The sequence below is a fragment of the Neoarius graeffei genome, chromosome 28 (assembly GCF_027579695.1).
Source record: "Neoarius graeffei isolate fNeoGra1 chromosome 28, fNeoGra1.pri, whole genome shotgun sequence".
In the NCBI taxonomy this organism is placed as follows: Eukaryota; Metazoa; Chordata; class Actinopteri; order Siluriformes; family Ariidae; genus Neoarius; species Neoarius graeffei.
Window position 1 is genome coordinate 5,489,604 of NC_083596.1, and position 20,796 is coordinate 5,510,399.

General features: G+C 42.3%; 1 protein-coding gene across 5 annotated transcripts in view; it reads right to left on the bottom strand.

The window, feature by feature from the left end:
• Window positions 1-20,796, bottom strand: part of pappaa (pregnancy-associated plasma protein A, pappalysin 1a) — a 151,892-nt gene that overhangs the window by 32,541 nt on the left and 98,555 nt on the right. For 2 of the 5 annotated variants that reach the window (XM_060912840.1, XM_060912843.1), the window contains exons 16-19: window positions 5,336-5,519; window positions 4,890-5,091; window positions 4,476-4,671; window positions 2,367-2,517 (exon numbers count right to left, since the gene is read on the bottom strand). In XM_060912840.1, coding sequence (XP_060768823.1) covers window positions 2,367-2,517; window positions 4,476-4,671; window positions 4,890-5,091; window positions 5,336-5,519 — 733 coding nt within the window. Of the gene's footprint in view, window positions 1-2,366; window positions 2,532-4,475; window positions 4,672-4,889; window positions 5,092-5,335; window positions 5,520-20,796 lie in introns of those variants that run through there. The other 3 variants (XM_060912841.1, XM_060912842.1, XR_009651874.1) reach the window with 3 other exon arrangements.

Below are 20,796 nucleotides of genomic sequence, written 5' to 3' on the forward strand. Positions count from 1 at the left end.
GCACTGTAAATGTAATTGCTTCTATTTGAGAGCTGTAATATCAGTTCAGCTTCCTGTAACATCTAACAGAACGACCTTAGAGTGCTCTATGATCTATGAAAGGTCTATGAAAGGTCAAGTCTTAACCTCCTGGCAGAGGCAACCAGGTTTTAAATTGAAATATCTGCATAATTTATCAAATTAACGTAATCATTATTCAATATTGATACGAGTCCATCAAAACAGATGGCTCGGGAGCTTTCACTTGTTCAAGCATGAAGCTTTTCTTCAGAAATATATATTTGTTTTTTTATGGATTTAAAAACTATGACACATAAAGCCTACCACTGTTTTTTGTTTCCATTTTAAGATAAGATAATATAGCCTTTTATTATCCCACAAGGACTTAATTGTGCTTAATGAAATTAATTACTCATCTATCAATCTATGGACTCGTTGTAACTTCCTGGCAGATGCAACCAGGTTTTGAGAAAAAAAAATTATCCTGGTATTTAGGAAAATTAATAAAATCAAATTTCAATATTGATGCCAGTCTTTCAGAACAGTTCTAAAGAATCAGAAGTCAGGTTTCCATTGCAGTGTTACAGAGGGGAAAAAAAAAATCGCTTCAATTTTGCCCAAGTCGGTAAAACGCAACTGTAAACGTTCTGTGTTTCTATTGAGTGATGTTATGCGATTAAAACTGGGTTTGCGATAGTCAGTCAGATCTCTGAGAGCTGATATCTGGCATGGGATTTTGACTGCTTCCACCACGATAGCTGTGGTAGTCTTAAATCGAATGTGGAAAATGCGTTTGCATTTCAAAAATTTTGCGAAATATCATTTTGTCAGGGCGGCACGGTGGTGTAGTGGTTAGCGCTGTCGCCTCACAGCTAGAAGGTCCGGGTTCGAGCCCCGGGGCCGGCGAGGGCCTTTCTGTGAGGAGTTTGCATGTTCTCCCCGTGTCCGCGTGGGTTTCCTCCGGGTGCTCCGGTTTCCCCCACAGTCCAAAGACATGCAGGTTAGGTTAACTGGTGACTCTAAATTGAGCGTAGGTGTGAATGTGAGTGTGAATGGTTGTGTGTCTCTGTGTGTCAGCCCTGTGATGACCTGGCGACTTGTCCAGGGTGTACCCCGCCTTTCGCCCGTAGTCAGCTGGGATAGGCTCCAGCTTGCCTGCGACCCTGTAGAATATATATATATATATATATATATATATACAAATATATACAAGAGTCTTTTCGAAATTCCCATCTTTCCATTACTCATTCTTTTAGCTCGCAACTTCAAATTGCCCATGTTGGTCCTGGGATTGAGATGCTGGCCTCTTCTGCCCCTCGGACCTGCTTGAGCCATCCTGGTGCCCTGTGTCTGGTCGGAGTTTTATCGCACCGCTCCTGTGGAGGACGGCCCCATGAGGACAGTTGAGGATTATACCTGGAGAACGCTCTGGACTCTTACAGTAATGCTTTTATGGCTGAGGACTACAGTTGTCTTGCTAACTTTAGGACTGCAGTTATCATGAACAGTTTTGCACTCAAGTTTCCATCAATGAAGAGTTTATAACATCAACGAAACTGACTTCATGTTAAAACTGTTAATATTATAGTCAGGCTGTCTGTTGTTGCCCAAATGAGGATGGGTTCCCTTTTGAGTCTGGTTCCTCTCGAGGTTTCTTCCTCATGTCGTCTGAGGGAGTTTTTCCTTGCCACCGTCGCCACAGGCTTCATCATTGGGGATAGATTAGGGATAAATTAGCTCATGTTTTAAGTCGTTCAAATTCTGTAAAGCTGCTTTGCGACAATGTTTATTGTTAAAAGCGCTGTACAAATAAGCTTGACTTGACTTGACTTGACTTAAAGGAAACCTGGCTAAAGATCCACCACAGTATTTTAACCCAGGATTCAAGAGGAAGAATGTTTTTTTCTTTTTTTAAATATATGGAAAAATGTTTCATTTAGTTCTCATATAATCTTTATTTATTTTATTTTTTTATTATGACCCTAATTGTTCTTAATGAAAGCCCTACCCATCAGTGTATTTTAATTCCTGTAACTAAATTGTGAAATACTGATTGCGAGGTCTGCATGGATGTTGAAACTTGTTCTAGTTAATTTGACACTTGGTACCGTCAATATTCTCACATTCATGAATCATCTGTTATCTCTGTTAATTTCAGTCATGTTTTGCCTACTGTAAAATAAAAGGAGGACATATTTCCCACATCTCTGTCTCACTCATTATGCAAATAAATCCAGGTTTCTGACTTTACGTCTTGTGAAAACACACTACTCAATAAATCTGTCACTAACAGAACAGTCAGTGCTGCTTTTGTTTGGATAAACAGCATCCAATTCATTCAGCGTGACCCAGACGAACATGCCCACCTATGGCGTGTCCTTTCTTGCAGCTGAGCCGGATGCCTGGATGCAGATTCTGCAGTAAAGCACACTGACCCTTTATGTTTGGACAGATCTGGAAAGATCCAGTCCAGTTTCCATCCTTCCTGCAGCGGATCATGTTGGAGTTTGGACCCTGCTGTGGAGACATATCTACGTGGGTGTAGTGTCATGAGAGAGCAGACGGATCATATCACCTATCTCAAGGACAAATTAGTCAAAATTCTCAGACATTTTAATGCCGTGCAATTTAAAAGAAAAGCAGGTTTAATTGAATCATACTGGCGGAATGTTTTTGTGCGTCAGCTTCGGTGTGTGTGACCTGTACATGAAAACATTCAGGATTACATCTGGCGGAACGCTTGATTTTGTTTGTGCCATGCTGCAAATTCCACCATGAGGTCATCGGACATCAAAGGAGTGTTGCAGAGATGTTGCTGGCAAGGTCAGCCATCCAACAGCCAGTGTTCGCCTTGTGTGTGTGTGTGTGTGTGTGTGTGTGTGTGTGTGTGTGTGTGTGTGTGTGTGTGAAAGACAAGGACAATTACTCAATCATTTTCCTCTTCTAGGTTCTGAACCCAGAACTCTTCACTCATTCATTTAAATTAAACCAGATTGATAAATGCAGGGACAGACACACACAGGAAGCTAGGTAAATAAAGATAACTCCGCTACACTTGTTTATCCCATAGCACTTTAGAATGCTGGATCCTGATTGGTCAGAAGGTGTTGATTATTAATGAGCTTGATCTAATGTGTTATGTGTTTCTAAAGTAATATACTGTACATACAAGGGAAGCCAAATATGTATTTCGGGGAAGCCATGGCTAAATGGTTAGAGAAACAGCTTTGGGACCAAAAGGTTGCTGGTTCAATTCCCTGAACCAGCAGGACTGGCTCAAGTGCCCTTGAGCAAGGCACCTAACTCCCAACTGCTCCAGTAAGTGTGGTGGTGTACCTTACTGGTGGTCTGATTAGTTAAAGAAACAAGAGTGCTCTGAAAGCACAATATCCCCTGCTGGCAACTAGGCCATAACTCTGGTAAAATGCGAATGAATTGAACGAACTTGCAATATGTGTATTACCGATATACAACAATGCCGCTTGTCAAGTTTTGTGAAATTCCTCCAAAAATTGTGAGAGGAGTTGATTTCAGAAGGTCAGTACCCTTCCTGGGACGGACGGAAATTATATCAAATTATTATTTTGTTAATCAAGGGCTGGTAACTCTGGTAAAATGTGACCAAATCGAACGGAATTAAAATATGCATATTACCAACATATCACAAAGAATCCTGCCAAGTTTCGTGAAATTCCTCCAAGATTTGTGAGAGGAGTTGATTTCAGAAGGTAAGCACCCTTCCTGGGACAGACGGACGGACATCACCACAACATAATCCAGCGGGTGGATAAAAACTGATGATGCGATTATCAATTCGGGCAAGAACCCAGCCATAACTAACATACAGGGGTGTGTATGCTTGATGATCCATATAAACTTTTTTTTTTAATGTGTAATTGTTGATGAAGTTTATTTTGCAATTTTGGAAGGAGTCTCCAGTGTCAGCGCTTGGTAACGGTCAGAAGTAAAGCTGTAACTAAGTTTTCCAGTATGGGAAACTCTTCAGGACTGAGAAGTTTACACTTTGTGGTTTCTAAGTAAAATAACTTTTTTATAAAAAATGTTTTTAACTTTGAGAGACAGAAAAAAGCAAGGCTGATGAGGGAATATCGTTCAAAGCTGCTTTAACACAAGTGATAAAAAGATTTAACTTGTTTTGTGGATGTTCCACAGCCTACCTATAAATGGATAAAAGTATGATACATTGCTCGTTAGTTAAAAAATATATATATAAATTCAAATTGCTGTGGTATAAACTGAATAAAACTGCATGTCTGCATCACACCACCCCGAGGCTGATTATTTTCCTCCAACAGCGTATTCACTGACTGCGTTGCCTCGAATGAGTTAAAGAAGAGAATGGCCACAACTGATCTAATTTGCTCTGACATCAGTATTATTAGCTCGACAAAAGATGACTTGTCATCAAGTGTGGGAACTTGCACAGCGAGCAATGCAGAAAGGAACTGACAAACCTGCTTGCAGGGAACAGAGGTCTTCACCGTGCTGTTGACAGACTGGCACTGCAGCCAGCACATGCTGTCAAATAGGAAGCCATCAGTGCAGTGGTACATCCCGTGGAAGACCGGAGGAGGTGAAGGACACATCACCGGCTCACATGATCCCTCCAGCCATCGGCCGTCTTCCGTGCACTGCATCTTAAACGCCCGCCTTCAGTGAAAAACAAAGAGAGGGGTGGTAAAAATGTAGGCACACAAACAAAGTTTAGAAAGTATACAAAACGACCTTGCCATGGAATCACTTGTCAATACTGCAACAAATTTATGAGGCCTTGTGCCATCAATCAACTATGGAGTGTTTCCCGTCTAGACAGTGATTAATTAAAGAGTCACTAGACTGAAAGTGAACAGCTTGACAGTGCTAGATACCTCTTAGGCTTATTGGTGGCATGGTATCCAGGCTTGCACTTGTACTTGCAAAGTGAGCCCACTTTGAGGCCGGTCTCATTACAACGTTTGGTCTGCAATACAGCATTGGGGATGATGGGTGGAGCAGGACATCGCAGCTCACACAAGGCCTCTGGGAAGGACCACAGGCCATCCTCCATGCAAGTCAGCGTGTTATTAGTTCCTATAGCCACAGTTCAAGTTTGGGTAGCAATTATAGCTAATACATGAGTAAGATATATCATGACAGACCACATCAACCTTTTCTATGATCCCTAATGATTATTAATGCCAAGTCAAGCCCCTACCAGTAAATTACTACCATTATATCTAATAAAGACCTTCTGACATTCTTCACTTGAACCATGATTATAAGTTTCCAGTCGTTAGCATCTTCCCATTAGGAAGCCCTGGTAGACATTTCTCACCCACAAGCTGAGCAGGTTCCCTGCACTGGAAGGTGCACTTCTTGCCATAGGTGGTACCCTCAGGAAAGTAGAAGTTGGCAGGGTGAACATGGTACTTGTCAGGGAGGCCACAGTCAACAGGCTCACAGGACACCTGCTTATTCCACTTGCCATCTGTACAGGTGATGGTCACTGTAGATCCTGACTACAGAGGGTAAACAGAGCAAGCAAGAAACAAGGATCACAACATAGTAAAGCAGAACTATACCAAGGGTAGCCTGTTAAGAACCATTAGGAATTACATAAGTTTCTAATTTTATATATATATATATATTTTATTATTTTTTTTTTTTTAATTTGGTAAGGTTTTGGTGGAGCAGTGCCAAATTGTCTGGGGAATCATGAGATGAAACCTACTGATAGCCAGTTGTTAGAAACAATTAGGGGGAAGCCATGGCCTAATGGTTAGAAAAGCAGCTTTAGGACCAAAAGTTTGCTGGTTCAATTCCTTGGACCAGCAGGAATGGTTGAAGTGTCCTTGAGCAAGGCACCTAACCCCCTACTCTGGGTATGTTGTACGTTGCTCTGGATAAGAACATCTGCTAAATGCCTGTAATGTAAATAAAGTCTGATTTAGAAAATTAATTTATACGTCAGTATCCTCAGTGGACAAGTTGAACAGGCATCCATAACCGCTTATCCTGTGCAGGGTCGTGGGCAAGCTGTAGCCTATCCCAGCTGACTATGGGTGAGAGGCAGGGTACACCCTGGACAAGTCACCAGATCATCGCAGGGCTGACACATGGAGACAAACAACCATTCACACCTACGGTCAATTTAGAGCCACCAATTGACCTAACATGCATGTCTTTGGACTGTGGGGGAAACTGGAGCAAACCTACGCAGACATGGAGAGAACATGCAAACTCCACACAGAAAGGCCCTCGTCGGCCACTGGGCTCGAACCCAGAACCTTCTTGCTGTGAGGCGACAGTGCTAACCACTACACCACCGTGCTGCTTGAACAGGTATACTGTTGCATACAGTAACAGGGGAGGGCATATGTAGAGTGTTATGGTAAACTGGGATGTTTTGATATTGACCCTGCCCTCTCCAAGTGATGACGCCATTGTGTAGGCATTTGAGTGGCAGTACCCTGTTGCCCCAGGGTGATCATATACATGTTATACCTTATGGCTTTCCTGTTTTTGTTATGCAGTCATAGATACTCCTTCCGGAATCCTTATTTGCACTCCTACCATCTACTCCCCTGGCCTGACTGATCTTAATTGTTTTACTCCTATTTCTGCTACTCTTATTTCTTCATCTCAGTTTATCTTCATTGCATTTGTACTTATTCTTAACCTTCTTGCTACTGTATCTAATCTCACCTGGATACTGTAGAGACTTGCACACAACTGGTATGCCTATGACTCACCTTCCGGATGAGGTGTGAACACTATCATGCTGTACATGATCTCATTTGGATATGCTAGAGACTGACACTTCCTAAGAACTGTCCTATGTTATACTTTCTGTATTCTTTCACTACATTCAGTACTGTTTCCCTTGTTAGCTCATCTGGTCGACAGGCAATGAGCTTATGACATCATGTGTTGTCTGTTGTCCATCATCCGTCCGGTGTCGTCCACACTTCACAAAATTCGCTTCTTCTCTCTCAATCCTTCACTGATTTTTATTCTTTTTGGCAGGAAGGTAGGTCTGCCTGGGGTGCATATAGCTTTTACCCAAATTTGCATAATTGCAATTAATAATGAAGATATGCAGTAATTAAGTCCTAATGAGCAGTTTCCACACAAATCGCTCCTTCTCCCTCAATTCTTCACCAATTTTGATTCTTTCTGGCATGAAGGTAGGGGCACCTAGGGTGCATATAACTTCTACCCAGATTTGATTTCTCACAGGGCCAGAGTGAGCTACACTGTCATTGACAGTCTCGTCTATATTACCGTGAACATAATGATCCCATAATCCAGGGTCAACCAGAAGAGGATGGGTTTCCTTTTCATTCTGGTTCCTCTCAAACTTACTTTCTCATTTTGTCTCAGGAAGTTTTTCTTGTCACTCTCACACCTGGCTTGCTTATTAGGGATCTAAATCTATTGTTTTGGGACAGTGTCTATAGAAGTTGGCATGGTGAATATAGTACTTGCCAGGGAGGCCAGAGACCATGTACTCGCCAAGAGTCTGTAGTTGGGAGTTAAAGAGAGCATATTTGATCTTGGGTAAAAAGGAAGGCTTTTTTATTTCTAGATCAGATCCTGTATACGGAATTAGACACATAATGGTCTTTTGCAGGCGGCACGGTGGTGTAGTGGTTAGCACTGTCACCTCACAGCAAGAAGGTCCTGGGTTTGAGCCCAGCAGCTGACGAGGGCTTTTCTGTGTGGAGTTTGTATATTCTCTCTGTGTCTGTGTGGGTTTCCTCCGGGTGCTCCGGATTCCCCCACAGTCCAAAGACATGCAGGTTAGGCTAATTGGTGGCTCTAAATTGACTGCAAGTGTGAACAGTTGTTTGTCTCCATGTGTTAGCCTTGCAATGACCTGGTGACTTGTCCAGGGTGTACCCTGCCTCTCGCCCATAGTCAGCTGGGATAGGCCAGCTTGCCTGCGACCCTGTATAGGATAAGAGGCTACAAATGATGGATGGATGGATGGATGGATGGATAAACTGAGGGGAAATTGGGGGAAAAAATGGACAACTCTTGAAGTTGTTATGGTTACTAGTGGGAGACTGAATACATAAAGTGTGATGTAGAAGTCTGTGATGTTCAAAATGGTAAAAACTTGTGCTTGCTAAAAGGAAATCCCTCTGTTATAAAGCCCTACACATAGTACCTTTAAAAGTTGCCTCAGACAGAGACATTGAAGAACCTTTAAGTTCCTTGTTGGAAGCCTTTTGTTCTAATGGCGTCGTGTTGTTGAAATGGTTTGTATCAGGCTTCACAAAACTTCTCAAATCTCAAACATTCATGATTATCTATCTTGTAAAACATTGAAAAGAGTCTGTTTGCCATAACCACCATAAACTGACATTAAGTCTCAAAAGTCACTGCTTGGGAGGCACAATGGTTTGAAATGTTCTCTTGAACTGGATGTCACAGTTTGGAACTGATTTACATTACAGATGGATAAGATAACTATTGAAATGTCATGAAAGTCAGTGCAAAGCAGGTCGCTGAGTAAACTTCAAAGAGGCACAAGTTTAATTTCTGGAGTGGTACATTGTTTTATAGTGGGAGATATCTGGTACATCTGGCTATTATGCCAGCGAACGTTCCCATCCAAAAAACCAGACACGACGGACTGTTTTGATCTAAACAGGTCAGCGTGTGGTTTAGATATCATTGTGAAAGAATGTTGGCTTCCGTTGCTCCACTGAAACACTGATATTCAAAAAATGCTCTGAACATCTGGTTACAAAGTGAAAATCATCTCTGGAGGCCTGCAGTCTTAAACCTGGACATTTCCATATTTATCCCTCTTCTTCCAGTTTCACCTTATCATTATATACACAACTTATCTTCTAGTTCATTATGATCATTACGAGGAACTTTCAGAGGCAAACATGATACTACATATCTACAACTGTATCTTTTTACATATATAAAGACTGTTGAGAATCAGCAAGTCACTCTCACCAAATTCTTTATCACTTATAAATATAATTTTAAACATTGAGTAAAAATAAATAAATCTCATCTCATCATCTCTAGCCGCTTTATCCTGTTCTACAGGGTCGCAGGCAAGCTGGAGCCTATCCCAGCTGACTACGGGCGAAAGGCGGGGTACACCCTGGACAAGTCGCCAGGTCATTACAGGGCCAAATAAGTAAATAAATAAATAAAACGCACAAAAGTAATTTTTCTGGATTTAGGTTTTAATCTCAAAGATGTTTCACCTGTTCTTTACCATACTCCGGTGTTTTAACGAGGCTGTTCATTACGACCTGCATTCGTTCTGATGTAAATAGCAAATGAAGCTGATGTAATAAAAATCTTTGTAAAATAGGAAGGATAATCTGTATTTATGGTTTACAATTTTAAGTTTCAAGCTTAAACTTATCACTATCCACATCGCTTCCAGATTTATGTTACAATTTCGAGAGGTGGAGCTTGTTCAAGATGGCTGCCCCAGTCAGGTTCAAATACACATTTTTAAAAAAAAAATGCATTTCAATAACAACGATGAATGGGGTAGTGTTGCTACCTCACAGTTACAGAGTCCCCGGTTCGATCCTGACCTCAGGTTGCTGTCTGTTTATCCAGGGTGTATTCCTGTCTCTCATCTGGTTTTCCAGGGACAGACTAAAGCATTTACTCAGGATCAGTGAATTAATGAATGAGTCATGCTACTTCTGAAACCACATCAGCAAGATTGCATAACATATTAATTAGTAATCTCATTGTGGCAGCGGGGGCGTGGCCGAGCGTCGGTCTGTGAATGGAGGGCGGAGTTGGGGAAGGTGAGTGGTCGTATCGCTACACCTGTTGTCAATTAACGTGTGTTTGTGTGTCTCTTACAGTGACGGCGCACTATAAAAGGAGTGAGAGGAATAGAGGAGGGGAGATCGGGGACCAGAACACGATAGTACTGTGTGTGTGTATATGAGTGTGTCCCAATGAAAAGAGTTGTGCTGAAAAGCAAAATAAAGCAAACTCACAAGCAAATAACAGCCTGCCGTACTTCTGTGCTCCACCCACATCCGGGCCATTTCTACACTCGTGTTGTCTGAGAAGTGTGTCGGAGTGTACTTAAGGAAAATACCTTGATTCTTTGTTAACTACATACACTGATTAGCCATAAAATTAAAAACACTACCAGGTGAAGTGAATAACATTATCTCATTACAATGGCATCTGTCAAGGCAGCAAAAGAACACTCAGTTCTCGAAGTGGATGTGTTGGAAGCAAGAAAAATAGGCAAGCGGAAGGATCTCAGTGAACTTTGACAAGGGCCACATTGTGATGGCTAGATGACGGAGTCTGAGAGCATCTCCAAAATAGCACATCTTGTGGGGTGTTCCCAGTATGCAGTGGTTAGTACCTACCAAAAGTGGTCCAAGAAAGGACAACAAGTGAACCGGCGACAGGGTCATGGGTGTCGAAGGCTCACTGATTGGCATGGGGCATGAAGGCTCGCCCATATGGTCCAATCCCACAGAAGAGCTACTGTAGAACAAACTGCTGAAAAAGTTAATGCTGGCTAAAACAGAAAGGTGTCAGCATTAACTTTTAACATAGTGGTTATGTGGGATTGGACCATATGGGCTAGTCTTTGTGCCCCATGTGAATCAATGAGCCTTTCACACCCATGACCCTGTGGCTGGTTCACCAGTTGTCCTTCCTTGGACCACTTTTGGTAGGTACTAACCACTGCATACTGGGAACACCCCACAAGACCTGCTGTTTTGCTCTGATGCTCAGACCCCATCATCTAGCAATCACAATTTGGCCCTTGTCAAAGTCGCTCAGATCCTTACGCTTGCCCATGTTTCCTGCTTCCAACATATCAACTTCAAGAACTGACTGTTTTCTTGCTGTCTAATATACCCCATCCCTTGACCGGTACCAATGTAACAACATCCATCCATTATCTGTAACTGCTTATCCTGTACAGGGTCGCAGGCAAGCTGGAGCCTATCCCAGCTGACTATGGGCGAGAGACGAGGTACACCCTGGACAAGTCGCCAGATCATTGACAACCAGAGACAAACAACCATCCACGCTCACATTCACACCTACGGTCAATTTAGAGTCACCAGTTAACCTAACCTGCATGTCTTTGGACTGTGGGGGAAACCGGAGCACCCGGAGGAAACCCACACAGATACGGGGAGGACATGCAAACTCCACACGGAAAGGCCCCTGTTGGCCACGGGGCTCAAACCCAGAACCTTCTTGCTGTGAGGCGACAGCGCTAACCACAACACCACCGTGCCGCCCAATGTAACAACATGATCAGTTTACCCATCAGTGTTTTTAATTTTATGGCTGATCAGTGTATATTAGTTTCCTTGCTGCATCAAACAATACTTACATAACTTGGCTGCTCAATTACATCTGGGATAAGCAAAAAATATATATTCTGCTTCTCTTTCACAATGCATTTTAAATCAAAACATATCTTTTATTGTGTCTAGCAGTATGAAAACAGCACTTCTTAAAGTGGCAACCCTGGACATGTGGTTTATTAGTTTGGATGAGTTGCAAAACGTCAACATTATTAATCGCCTATTCTTTCTACAGGGATGACTGGAAAAACCTTTATACACACATTTTACAAAGCTTTATTACCCTGCCTGTTTAATGTTTTGATCTATTCTCCATTTATGTCATCTTTCATTTATATAAAATAAAATGCACCTAATAGTCTGGATACCATTGGAATTCTGTAATTTCTGATAAAGGTTTTATGTTTCATATTCACGCCTCCGTGCCAGAAAATTCCTATTTATATCACAGCGATCCCCACACAAAACCACAGACTTAACATTGATGTGCCACTGACTCTGAATTATGTAGAGCATAACATTAGCTCATAAATACCAAAGTTTTTCATAAATGGCAAATAGCATCGTGTCAATCCAAGTCCGAGAACAATATTAGCAAATTTGAATCACCTCACTGCAGTAGTACCGTCCAAGAAATATATCAAAGGAGACACATAATCAGAAAAATACACATTAATCATTGTTTTCATGGTTTTGGACAGCTGTGTATTTTTGTATCAAGAACGGATTTTTTTTCGTAGTAACTGATAACAGGTTTCTGAATCTTTATGACTGTGCCATAAGCTAACATTCAGACAGGAACTGATTTGAACCGTTACATAGCGCGAGTGTCTTGAATTAAACACACATGTGTTTGCAGAGTTTCCAGCCCAATCCAATCAAGCAAAGTCTGTCTGAATGGTGGAAAGGTAGAAAGCACTTTATTTGTATCCATGGGATTCATAAATGAAGGATTTTTTTGGTCAAATGACTAGAAAGTGTATTATTCGCAGCCTGAGTCGATGATATTTGCCAAGCATTATATAGTTCACCTAGCTAATAGCTAGCTGATGTTAACTAGCTTGCGTAGATTACTCTGTGATGCTAACAAGCCACCAGGCAATCTCATATTACATCCTTTTAGTGTTAATCGCAATGGTTTTCTCATCTCATCTCATTATCTCTAGCCGCTTTATCCTGTTCTACAGGGTCGCAGGCAAGCTGGAGCCTATCCCAGCTGACTACGGGCGAAAGGCGGGGTACACCCTGGACAAGTCGCCAGGTCATCACAGGGCTGACACATAGACACAGACAACCATTCACACTCACATTCACACCTACGCTCAATTTAGAGTCACCAGTTAACCTAACCTGCATGTCTTTGGACCGTGGGGAAACCGGAGCACCCGGAGGAAACCCACGCGGACACGGGGAGAACATGCAAACTCCACACAGAAAGGCCCTCGCCGGCCACGGGGCTCGAACCCGGACCTTCTTGCTGTGAAGCGACAGCGCTAACCACTACACCACCATGCCGCCCGCAATGGTTTTGTATACTGTATATATGCTAACAACTTAGCAACATATCACACACAAAGCTAGGTAGCTTAAGCGGCTTGCTAATTTCAGCGTTATAAGATTAGCCAACAGTTTGTACATCAGTCGTGGCCTTCTCTTAAGATTGGCTTCAAAGGCTAAAAATGTAACTTTTAATCGCTAGCAAAAGTCCTAACAAAGTGCATTCAATTTACACTTAAGATTACGTTGTGATGTTAAATGTGCAATTTGTAATTTAAAAATGATAATAATAATATTAATACATTTTCAAAATACTACAACTTGGAAAATACTGGGTTCACAATATGCTATGCAATGGACCTGACTTGTTTCTTCAGTTCAGATTTCTGCTTAAATGTTTCTGGCCCAGAAATGAGCTCTACCCCCAGCTGAAATAGCAACATTACAGGCATTTAGCAGATGGTCTTATCCAGAGCAACATACAACATACCCAGAGCAGCTTGGGGAGCAGTTAAGGGTTAGGTGCCTTGCTCAAGGGCACTTCAGCCATTCCTGCTGGTCCAGGGAATCGAACCAGTGACCTTTTGGTCCCAAAGCTGTTTCTCTGACCAGTAGGCTATGGCCCCATTAGGCCATAGCTTCCCCCATAGCTGGAACAGTTATTTCAGTAATTGCAGCATCAAAGCTGCAATTTTTTTTTTCTTCACAAAAGGCAAAAATGTAGTGTTTGGCAGAGGAGATGGGGTTGGCTAAAAGATGGAATTATAATTAAAAAATTATAAACTGCCCCTTTAACACCAAGGTTTTGAAAACGCACATATCGGATTTTTTTTGTCTTTTTTTGTCATGTTTCCAGAATTTGCTGTTGTGTTTCTGAATTTACTGTTATGATTCTTGTTTTGCTGCTGTGTTTCTGAATTTTTTACAGAATTTGCAGTTACATTTCTGATTTTTTTCTTTTTTAACAGAATTTCCTGTTGTGTTTCCGAATTTGATGATGTGACTTGAATCTTGTTATGCTGTTTTTGGTTTTGCTGTCAATGTTTTTTAGTTTAGCAATTGCGTTTTTGTTCTGTTAATGTGTTTTCCACTTTCGGGCCACTTACAGGAAAAAAACCAACATGTAGGTGTATACATGCACACATACACACACACTTATGTAATCAGTAATGTGAAGCTTCACATGCAGTCGTCGTTGTCGGCTGTCCATTGCTAGTGATGACTGCTTCATTAGGATGCGCAGAAACGCAGATGGCTGCGAGGCCCGCACCAGAGTGGAGGCACGAATGGGCGCCACAGGACTTTCTTATTTTCCTTTCCTAATGAAGCGCCTTGCACAGTAAGGTTAGACAAACGATGACATGCCCCCATCGTGTTGTCTCTCTGGACCTCCAGACCTGATACCAACTGGTGCAGAAAGGTGCCACAGACCTGACGGGTATGGAAGTTGCCTGGAAGTGACAACTGACTTGGTGAGTGATGCCATCCGTTGGCCATTTGAGTGGCTCTTCTGCATGCCATCAGGTGGTGTGCCATTGACCCTGTTGGGTTCATCTGCCACATTGCACCGAAAAGCGCCCTGCTGCCAGCACCTTATTGATGTACTATTTAACCCATAGCTGGAACCCAGGCAGGTGCTACCACTGCGGGTCAGAGCAGACTTGGGAGCAATGGTGATTAAGGGGTAACTCCACTTTCCCCAATACTCAAGTCCTCCCAGACCTGAGACTCACCACCGGTTGCGGTTTAAAGTTACACCCAGGACTAATATTCACATGCAATAGCAGTAGTAGCAGAGTGAGTATTCTCTCCAGAATATTAGATTATATCTGCCTTTGGGCATTGTGTGTGTGTTCATGTGTGCTGTGGGAGAACAGCAGGAATTATGTAACATCTCGTTCCCATATCTATCATGCACATCTATTTGATTTCCCATTGTTCAGTTCTGACCGACTGTCTGTCAGTGTGAGATTTGGTTTCTGTTCATTTCCTGTGGGCTTATGGGCTATAAACCACTGTCAGGGACACGTTTGTGCATCTAACGGATGAGTTTTACATGCCGAATACTGCTTTCTCTTGTAAAAAGAAACAGGCGTAGGTAAACGTGTGTGCATGCACCCATGAACGCACACACGGACGCACGCACATACAAACAAACCCATAACAAACACACATAAAACACCAGGATTCTGGCGGTTAACGTCCAGCTGCAGGCACGACTAGGGAGAAAAAAAACAAAACAAAAAACACCACCACCCAATTGCATTAAGACAGCGTTTGTGTGAAAGGAGTTTCCTCCTCTTTTTTCCCTTTTTTTAAATTTTATTTACAGTTGAGGTTTCTGCTCCTCTCTGCTGGATAGTGTGTCTAATTCAAGCCAGGCATCTCCACAGCACATCTGCTCAAGCAGAGTCCAAACAAAATGCCAAATTCATCACAAGCCTTTATTTTGCACCCGGTTCCCTTGAGCTCCTTTATCTTATGGATGCGCCTTCACAGCGATCATTAGCTCAGTGACTAAGAATCATGAAAAGGTTATGAGATCAAATCCTAGCCCTTAATGGAATGTTTTGGCAAAAAAAAAAGTAATTTTTCCACTTACCTGATACAAGGAACAAAATTGGACTGTTTTGCTGATACAGATTGTGTCATGAGACTGGGTGATAAATGGATGTAAGTGCAGAAAGAGTTTTATTGAACGCAAGCTGGCAAAAAGTTCCGAAACGTGAAGCAAAGAGCATAACCAGAAACAGGCGGAGTTCAGGTGGTTGGCAAACAGTAAAAACTAGGCAAGGCAATACGTGGTCAGAAAAACAGAAAACACTGTCAAAACCAGAGTAGCAAAATGGTAATCAAGACTTGTTAATGTCAGATACAAGGAACAGATCGTATATTTTGCAAAGTCTGTGTGTGAAGAGAGTCCTTATATGCACAAGCTGTGATCGCGCTCTGATAAGGAACAGGTGCATGGCAATTAGTCTTAATGAGCTTAAGCATGGCACTGCACTCGAGGTGTGCTGCTGTGCACTCCGAGTGCAAATGCAAATGTGTGTGGATGGGACATGCAGGCGGTGGCTTGGATTCACATAAAGGCATGGGTTTGACAAGAATGTGGACTCGGACGTGGACATAGGCTTGAGCATGGCCATCGACTCTGGCATCAGCATGGGCATGGACATGGGTTTGAGCTTGGGCATGGATCCTAGCATCAGGTGGGAGCATGGGCATGGACTCAGGTGTCAGTGTGGACTTAGGCATGGACATGGGCTTGAACATGGGCATGGACCCTGGCGTCAGCATGGGCATGGACTTGAACATGGGCATGGAACACAAATGCACGCAGATGTGACAGACTGTGCCACTGACTGTATAACTGTTACCACCCTGTTGTTGAATATTTTCCTATAACAGCATATCCTTGTGTTTTAATCCTCTTAAATGACAGAAATAATTCTTTTTTTTTTTTTTTTAATCAAAGAACACCACATTCTGGAAAGTGTAAAAACCTCACTCCTGGTGGAACACTTACTGATCGTTACAAAGGGCTGACACTGGAGACTCCTTAAATAAATGTTAAATAAGTATTTCTGGAACTACTGTCAGAGCTCTTCCTCTCACATACAAGTTTAGACTTCATTAGATGCAACAGAAGAATAGATTTGCTTTTAGCAGTAGTGATCTACAGTGTATCAATAAACCTTCAAACAAACCACCAGAAGCTACCCACATCGCCAGTATCATGGCAGAGTGCTAAAGTTTTGCCCCCAGACAAAAATGCATATTTTTATTAAAAATCTATAACAGCTTTAAATTCTAAAGCAGCTTCATGAGCAGCTAAGAGTCAGAGAATGTGACAAAAATGTGAGCAAAGAGTTTTCATAAATATTTTAAACAAATAGCAAAAAACCTAAAGCCCTTACAGACGAGTGAAATACAGTTTTCATTCCACCAAAAAAAAAGAAAACTTTAAATCTTTAATAACGAAACCTTGTTGGTATCAGGGTGCACAAACTTTTACACTCAATGATACAGGTCCACTGTGGTGCATACAGAGAAAGTCCTATATGATGGGGACAGCTGGGAATAATTGATAATTTGCTCGGTTTACTAAGCTGAGGCCTCCATGCGATGGCAGATGTAATCTCCCCACCACAGCGCAATTGTGCATTTGCATGTTCAGGGGAAAGTGGAATTAGCATGTTTCCCACACCGGTTATCCATCAAACATCTGAGAAAAGGGTTTACATGGAGAAAACAAAAACAACAGTGCACCCACGCTCTCTCTCTTTCACGCACACACACGTATTTGCATGCACTGACACACGCAAACAAGTGGACTGAACAGAACAGATGGTTTTGCAGATATAACAATCTAAAAGAGTTCCTGGAAACCCGTTTGACACAAGTGGAGCAAGTCTGAAATTCCCTATTGAAGCATGATGATGAGATGGAGCTTGACGTTGGTCTCGTCTTTCACTCTTTCCATGCTGATGCTGCAATCTTACATATGCAAGCACATACGTGCCACACGCAACACAGAACCTGGTGGGTCTGGTTTTCCCTCAGGGTCAGAGGACTGCTCCAGAGTAAGCTGTTTAGCAGCATGCACAGGTACAAAACGTACTGTATTCGAAGTATGTTATGATTCTGCATGTTAAAAGAACGTAATTAAACTAACGCATTTGTTTCAATATTTCATAACTAAGGGTGCACCATTTTTTGCATTCAACTGTACAGGTGAACAAAAGTAATGTTGTTATAAAATGATAGAGTAGATGAGAACTGCTCTTGCATGTACTGTATGTGTGTTGTGCTGTTCGTTCGGTTGTGCTGGTGCTGCACACACTGCTAACTGTGGAACAAGCAGTTATCCAAGTCTGACAAGGAGCTTAATTTTTGCTCGACACTTTACACTTTAAGGAGATGTAGTTTTGTCAAACAATTTACACACAACATATTCAAAGATAGCTAGTGATATAGAGTTAGGTCAGTAATGGAACTGTTTCAGAACAAGGGTCTACAGCATAAAGAAACTTTAACCAATTCACCACACTCTTCCAGGAAATTTTACAAATCCCACCAGCTCAGACAGACACACTTAACCAATCCTGGCCCTTCCCACAGAAAGTTTGACCCATCCTAAAGGAAAATTGACCAATCCTTCACACTTCCTCTGGAAATTTTACCAATTCCATCTGCTCCTACAGACACACCTGACCAATTCAGGCCCTTCCCACAGAAAGTTTAACTAATCCCTCCTACTCCTGCAGAAAATTTGACCAATCCCTTTCATTCCCACAGGAAAGTCTACCAATCCCACCTGTTCCTGCAGAAAATTTGACCAATCCCATCTGCTACCACAAACACTCTTGACCAATCCTACCTGCTCCTGCAGAAAAATTAACCAATCCCTCCTATTCCCACAGGAAATTCTACCAATCCCACCTGCTCCTACAGACACTCTTGACCAATCCTACCTGCTCCTGCAGAAAATTTGAGCAATTCCATCTGCTCCCACAGACATTCTTGACCAATCCTACCTGCTCTTGCAGAAAATTTGACCAATTCCTCCTATTCCCACAGGAAATTCTAATCAATCCCACCTGCTCCCGCAGACACTCAACCAATCCTTGCCCTTTCCACAGATAATTTTTACCAATCCCACGCACTCCTGCAGAAAATTTCACCAATCCCATCTCCTCCTGCAGACACATTTGACCAATCCCACCAGCTCCTGCAGGAAATTTGACCAATCCCTCACACTCCCTCTGGAAATGTTACCAATCCTACTTGCTCCCACACACATACTTGATCAATCCCTGCCCTTTCTACAAAAAGTTTCACCAATCCCTCCTGCTCCTGCAGAAAATTTGACCATTCCCTCCTATTCCCACAGGAAAGTCTACCAATCCCACCTGCTCCTGCAGACACACTTGGCCAATTCTACCTGCTCATGCAGAAAATGTGACCAATCCCACCTGCTCCCAAAGATACTCTTGACCAATCCTACCTGCTCCTGAAGAAAATTTGACCAATCCCACCTATTCCCATAGGAAATGTTACCAATCCCAGACATTCCAGCAGAAAATTTGACAAATCCTTCACATTCCCTCTGGAAATTTTACCAGTTCTGCTTGTGCCCACAAACACACGACCAATTCAGGCCCTTCTCCCAGAAAGTTTAACCAATCCCACTTGCTCTGACTGAAAATTTAACCAATTACACCTATCCCCACAGAAAATTTTACCAATCCCACCCATTCTTGCAGACACACTTCACCTATTGTGGTATTTCCCATAGAAAAGTTGACCAATCCCAGACACTCCTACCAAAAGTTTTGACAAAGCCCACCTGCTTCAAGTTTTTATTGTTGTTACTTATTTTCATATTCTCTATATGTTATATATTTTGGTGAATTAATCATTATTCTATTTGCCAAAATATAAACAAATTGAATAAAGCATTTACACAAGATGAACAAATGAACGTAGACCCATCAGACTGCCATACGGTATACAGTATGCTCCCCTGTTAGCATACATGGACTTTCTTTGCCCCGCAAAACTTCATATCTTACCTCCTGTTCCCACCCACATGAAAGTAAAAACTGACCAATCCTGTAACTTTTTTTTGTTCGATCCTGAGCGGTTCTGGTGCCTACCCTCTACTCTCCTCTCTGATTCAGTCCCCGCCCCAACAATGCACTGACCAATCAGACTTCAGTTCCTGTTCAAAATGGCAATGTCATCAGTCAAGCATTTGGAATAAAAATATAACCCTCCATTTCTGATAGCATTTCATTTTCTGTTTTGATACAGAGGTTGGTGCAAAAGTCCCCCCCCCAATGTATTCTGAATGAATAAATGAAAATGTCTCATCTCATCTCATTATCTCTAGCCGCTTTATCCCTCTACAGGGTCGCAGGCAAGCTGGAGCCTATCCCAGCTGACTACGGGCGAAAGGCGGGGTACACCCTGGACAAGTCGCCAGGTCATCACAGGGCTGACACATAGACACAGACAACCATTCACACTCACATTCACACCTACGCTCAATTTAGAGTCACCAGTTAACCTAACCTGCATGTCTTTGGACTGTGGGGGAAACCGGAGCACCCGGAGGAAACCCACGCAGACACGGGGAGAACATGCAAACTCCACACAGAAAGGCCCTCGCCGGCCACGGGGCTCGAACCCAGGACCTTCTTGCTGTGAGGCGACAGCGCTAACCACTACACCACCGTGCCGCCTAAATGAAAATGTATTTATTGTTTTTGTAATACAGAAGTGAATATGAGGCATAAGAATATATCTATTACTCAAAAATCGACAGCAACTTATCTCTGTCTTGAACCTAATCTTCAGAAGACAGAATTTTAGCAGGCATGGCAAGAAAAATGGGGAAGCTGATGTTATAGTGAGAGAATCCAAAATTCTGCTTAGATACCAGAGACACTGGACGCAATTATGGTGGACCTACAAGTTACTAGCAATGTGTATATCACATTCTGAAAGGTAGATGCCTTTTTTGAATTAACTTTTGAACTTATGTATGTCGTTTTTGCACTATTTGACCATATTTGCAACCCAACACACTAAATGTCTTATTCCTGCAGTACATGCATACACATTATATACATACACACACATATATATATATATATATATAGCGCGGAGGCAGCAGTCTGAGCATGGAAGCCCAAACTTCCCTCTCCCCAGACACCTCGGCCAGCTTGACCCAGCCCCGGATAAGCGGAAGAAAATGAAATGGAAAAAAAAAATATATATATATATATATATATATATATATATATATAGAGAGAGAGAGAGAGAGAGAGAGAGAGAGAGTGTGCGTGTGTGTGTTTGAGCTTTGCTTAGTTTGTGTATGGAGCTTAGGGAGCACGGTTGGAGGGGGGCCGAGTGTTTAAGGCCACAGCTAACCACTTCCACA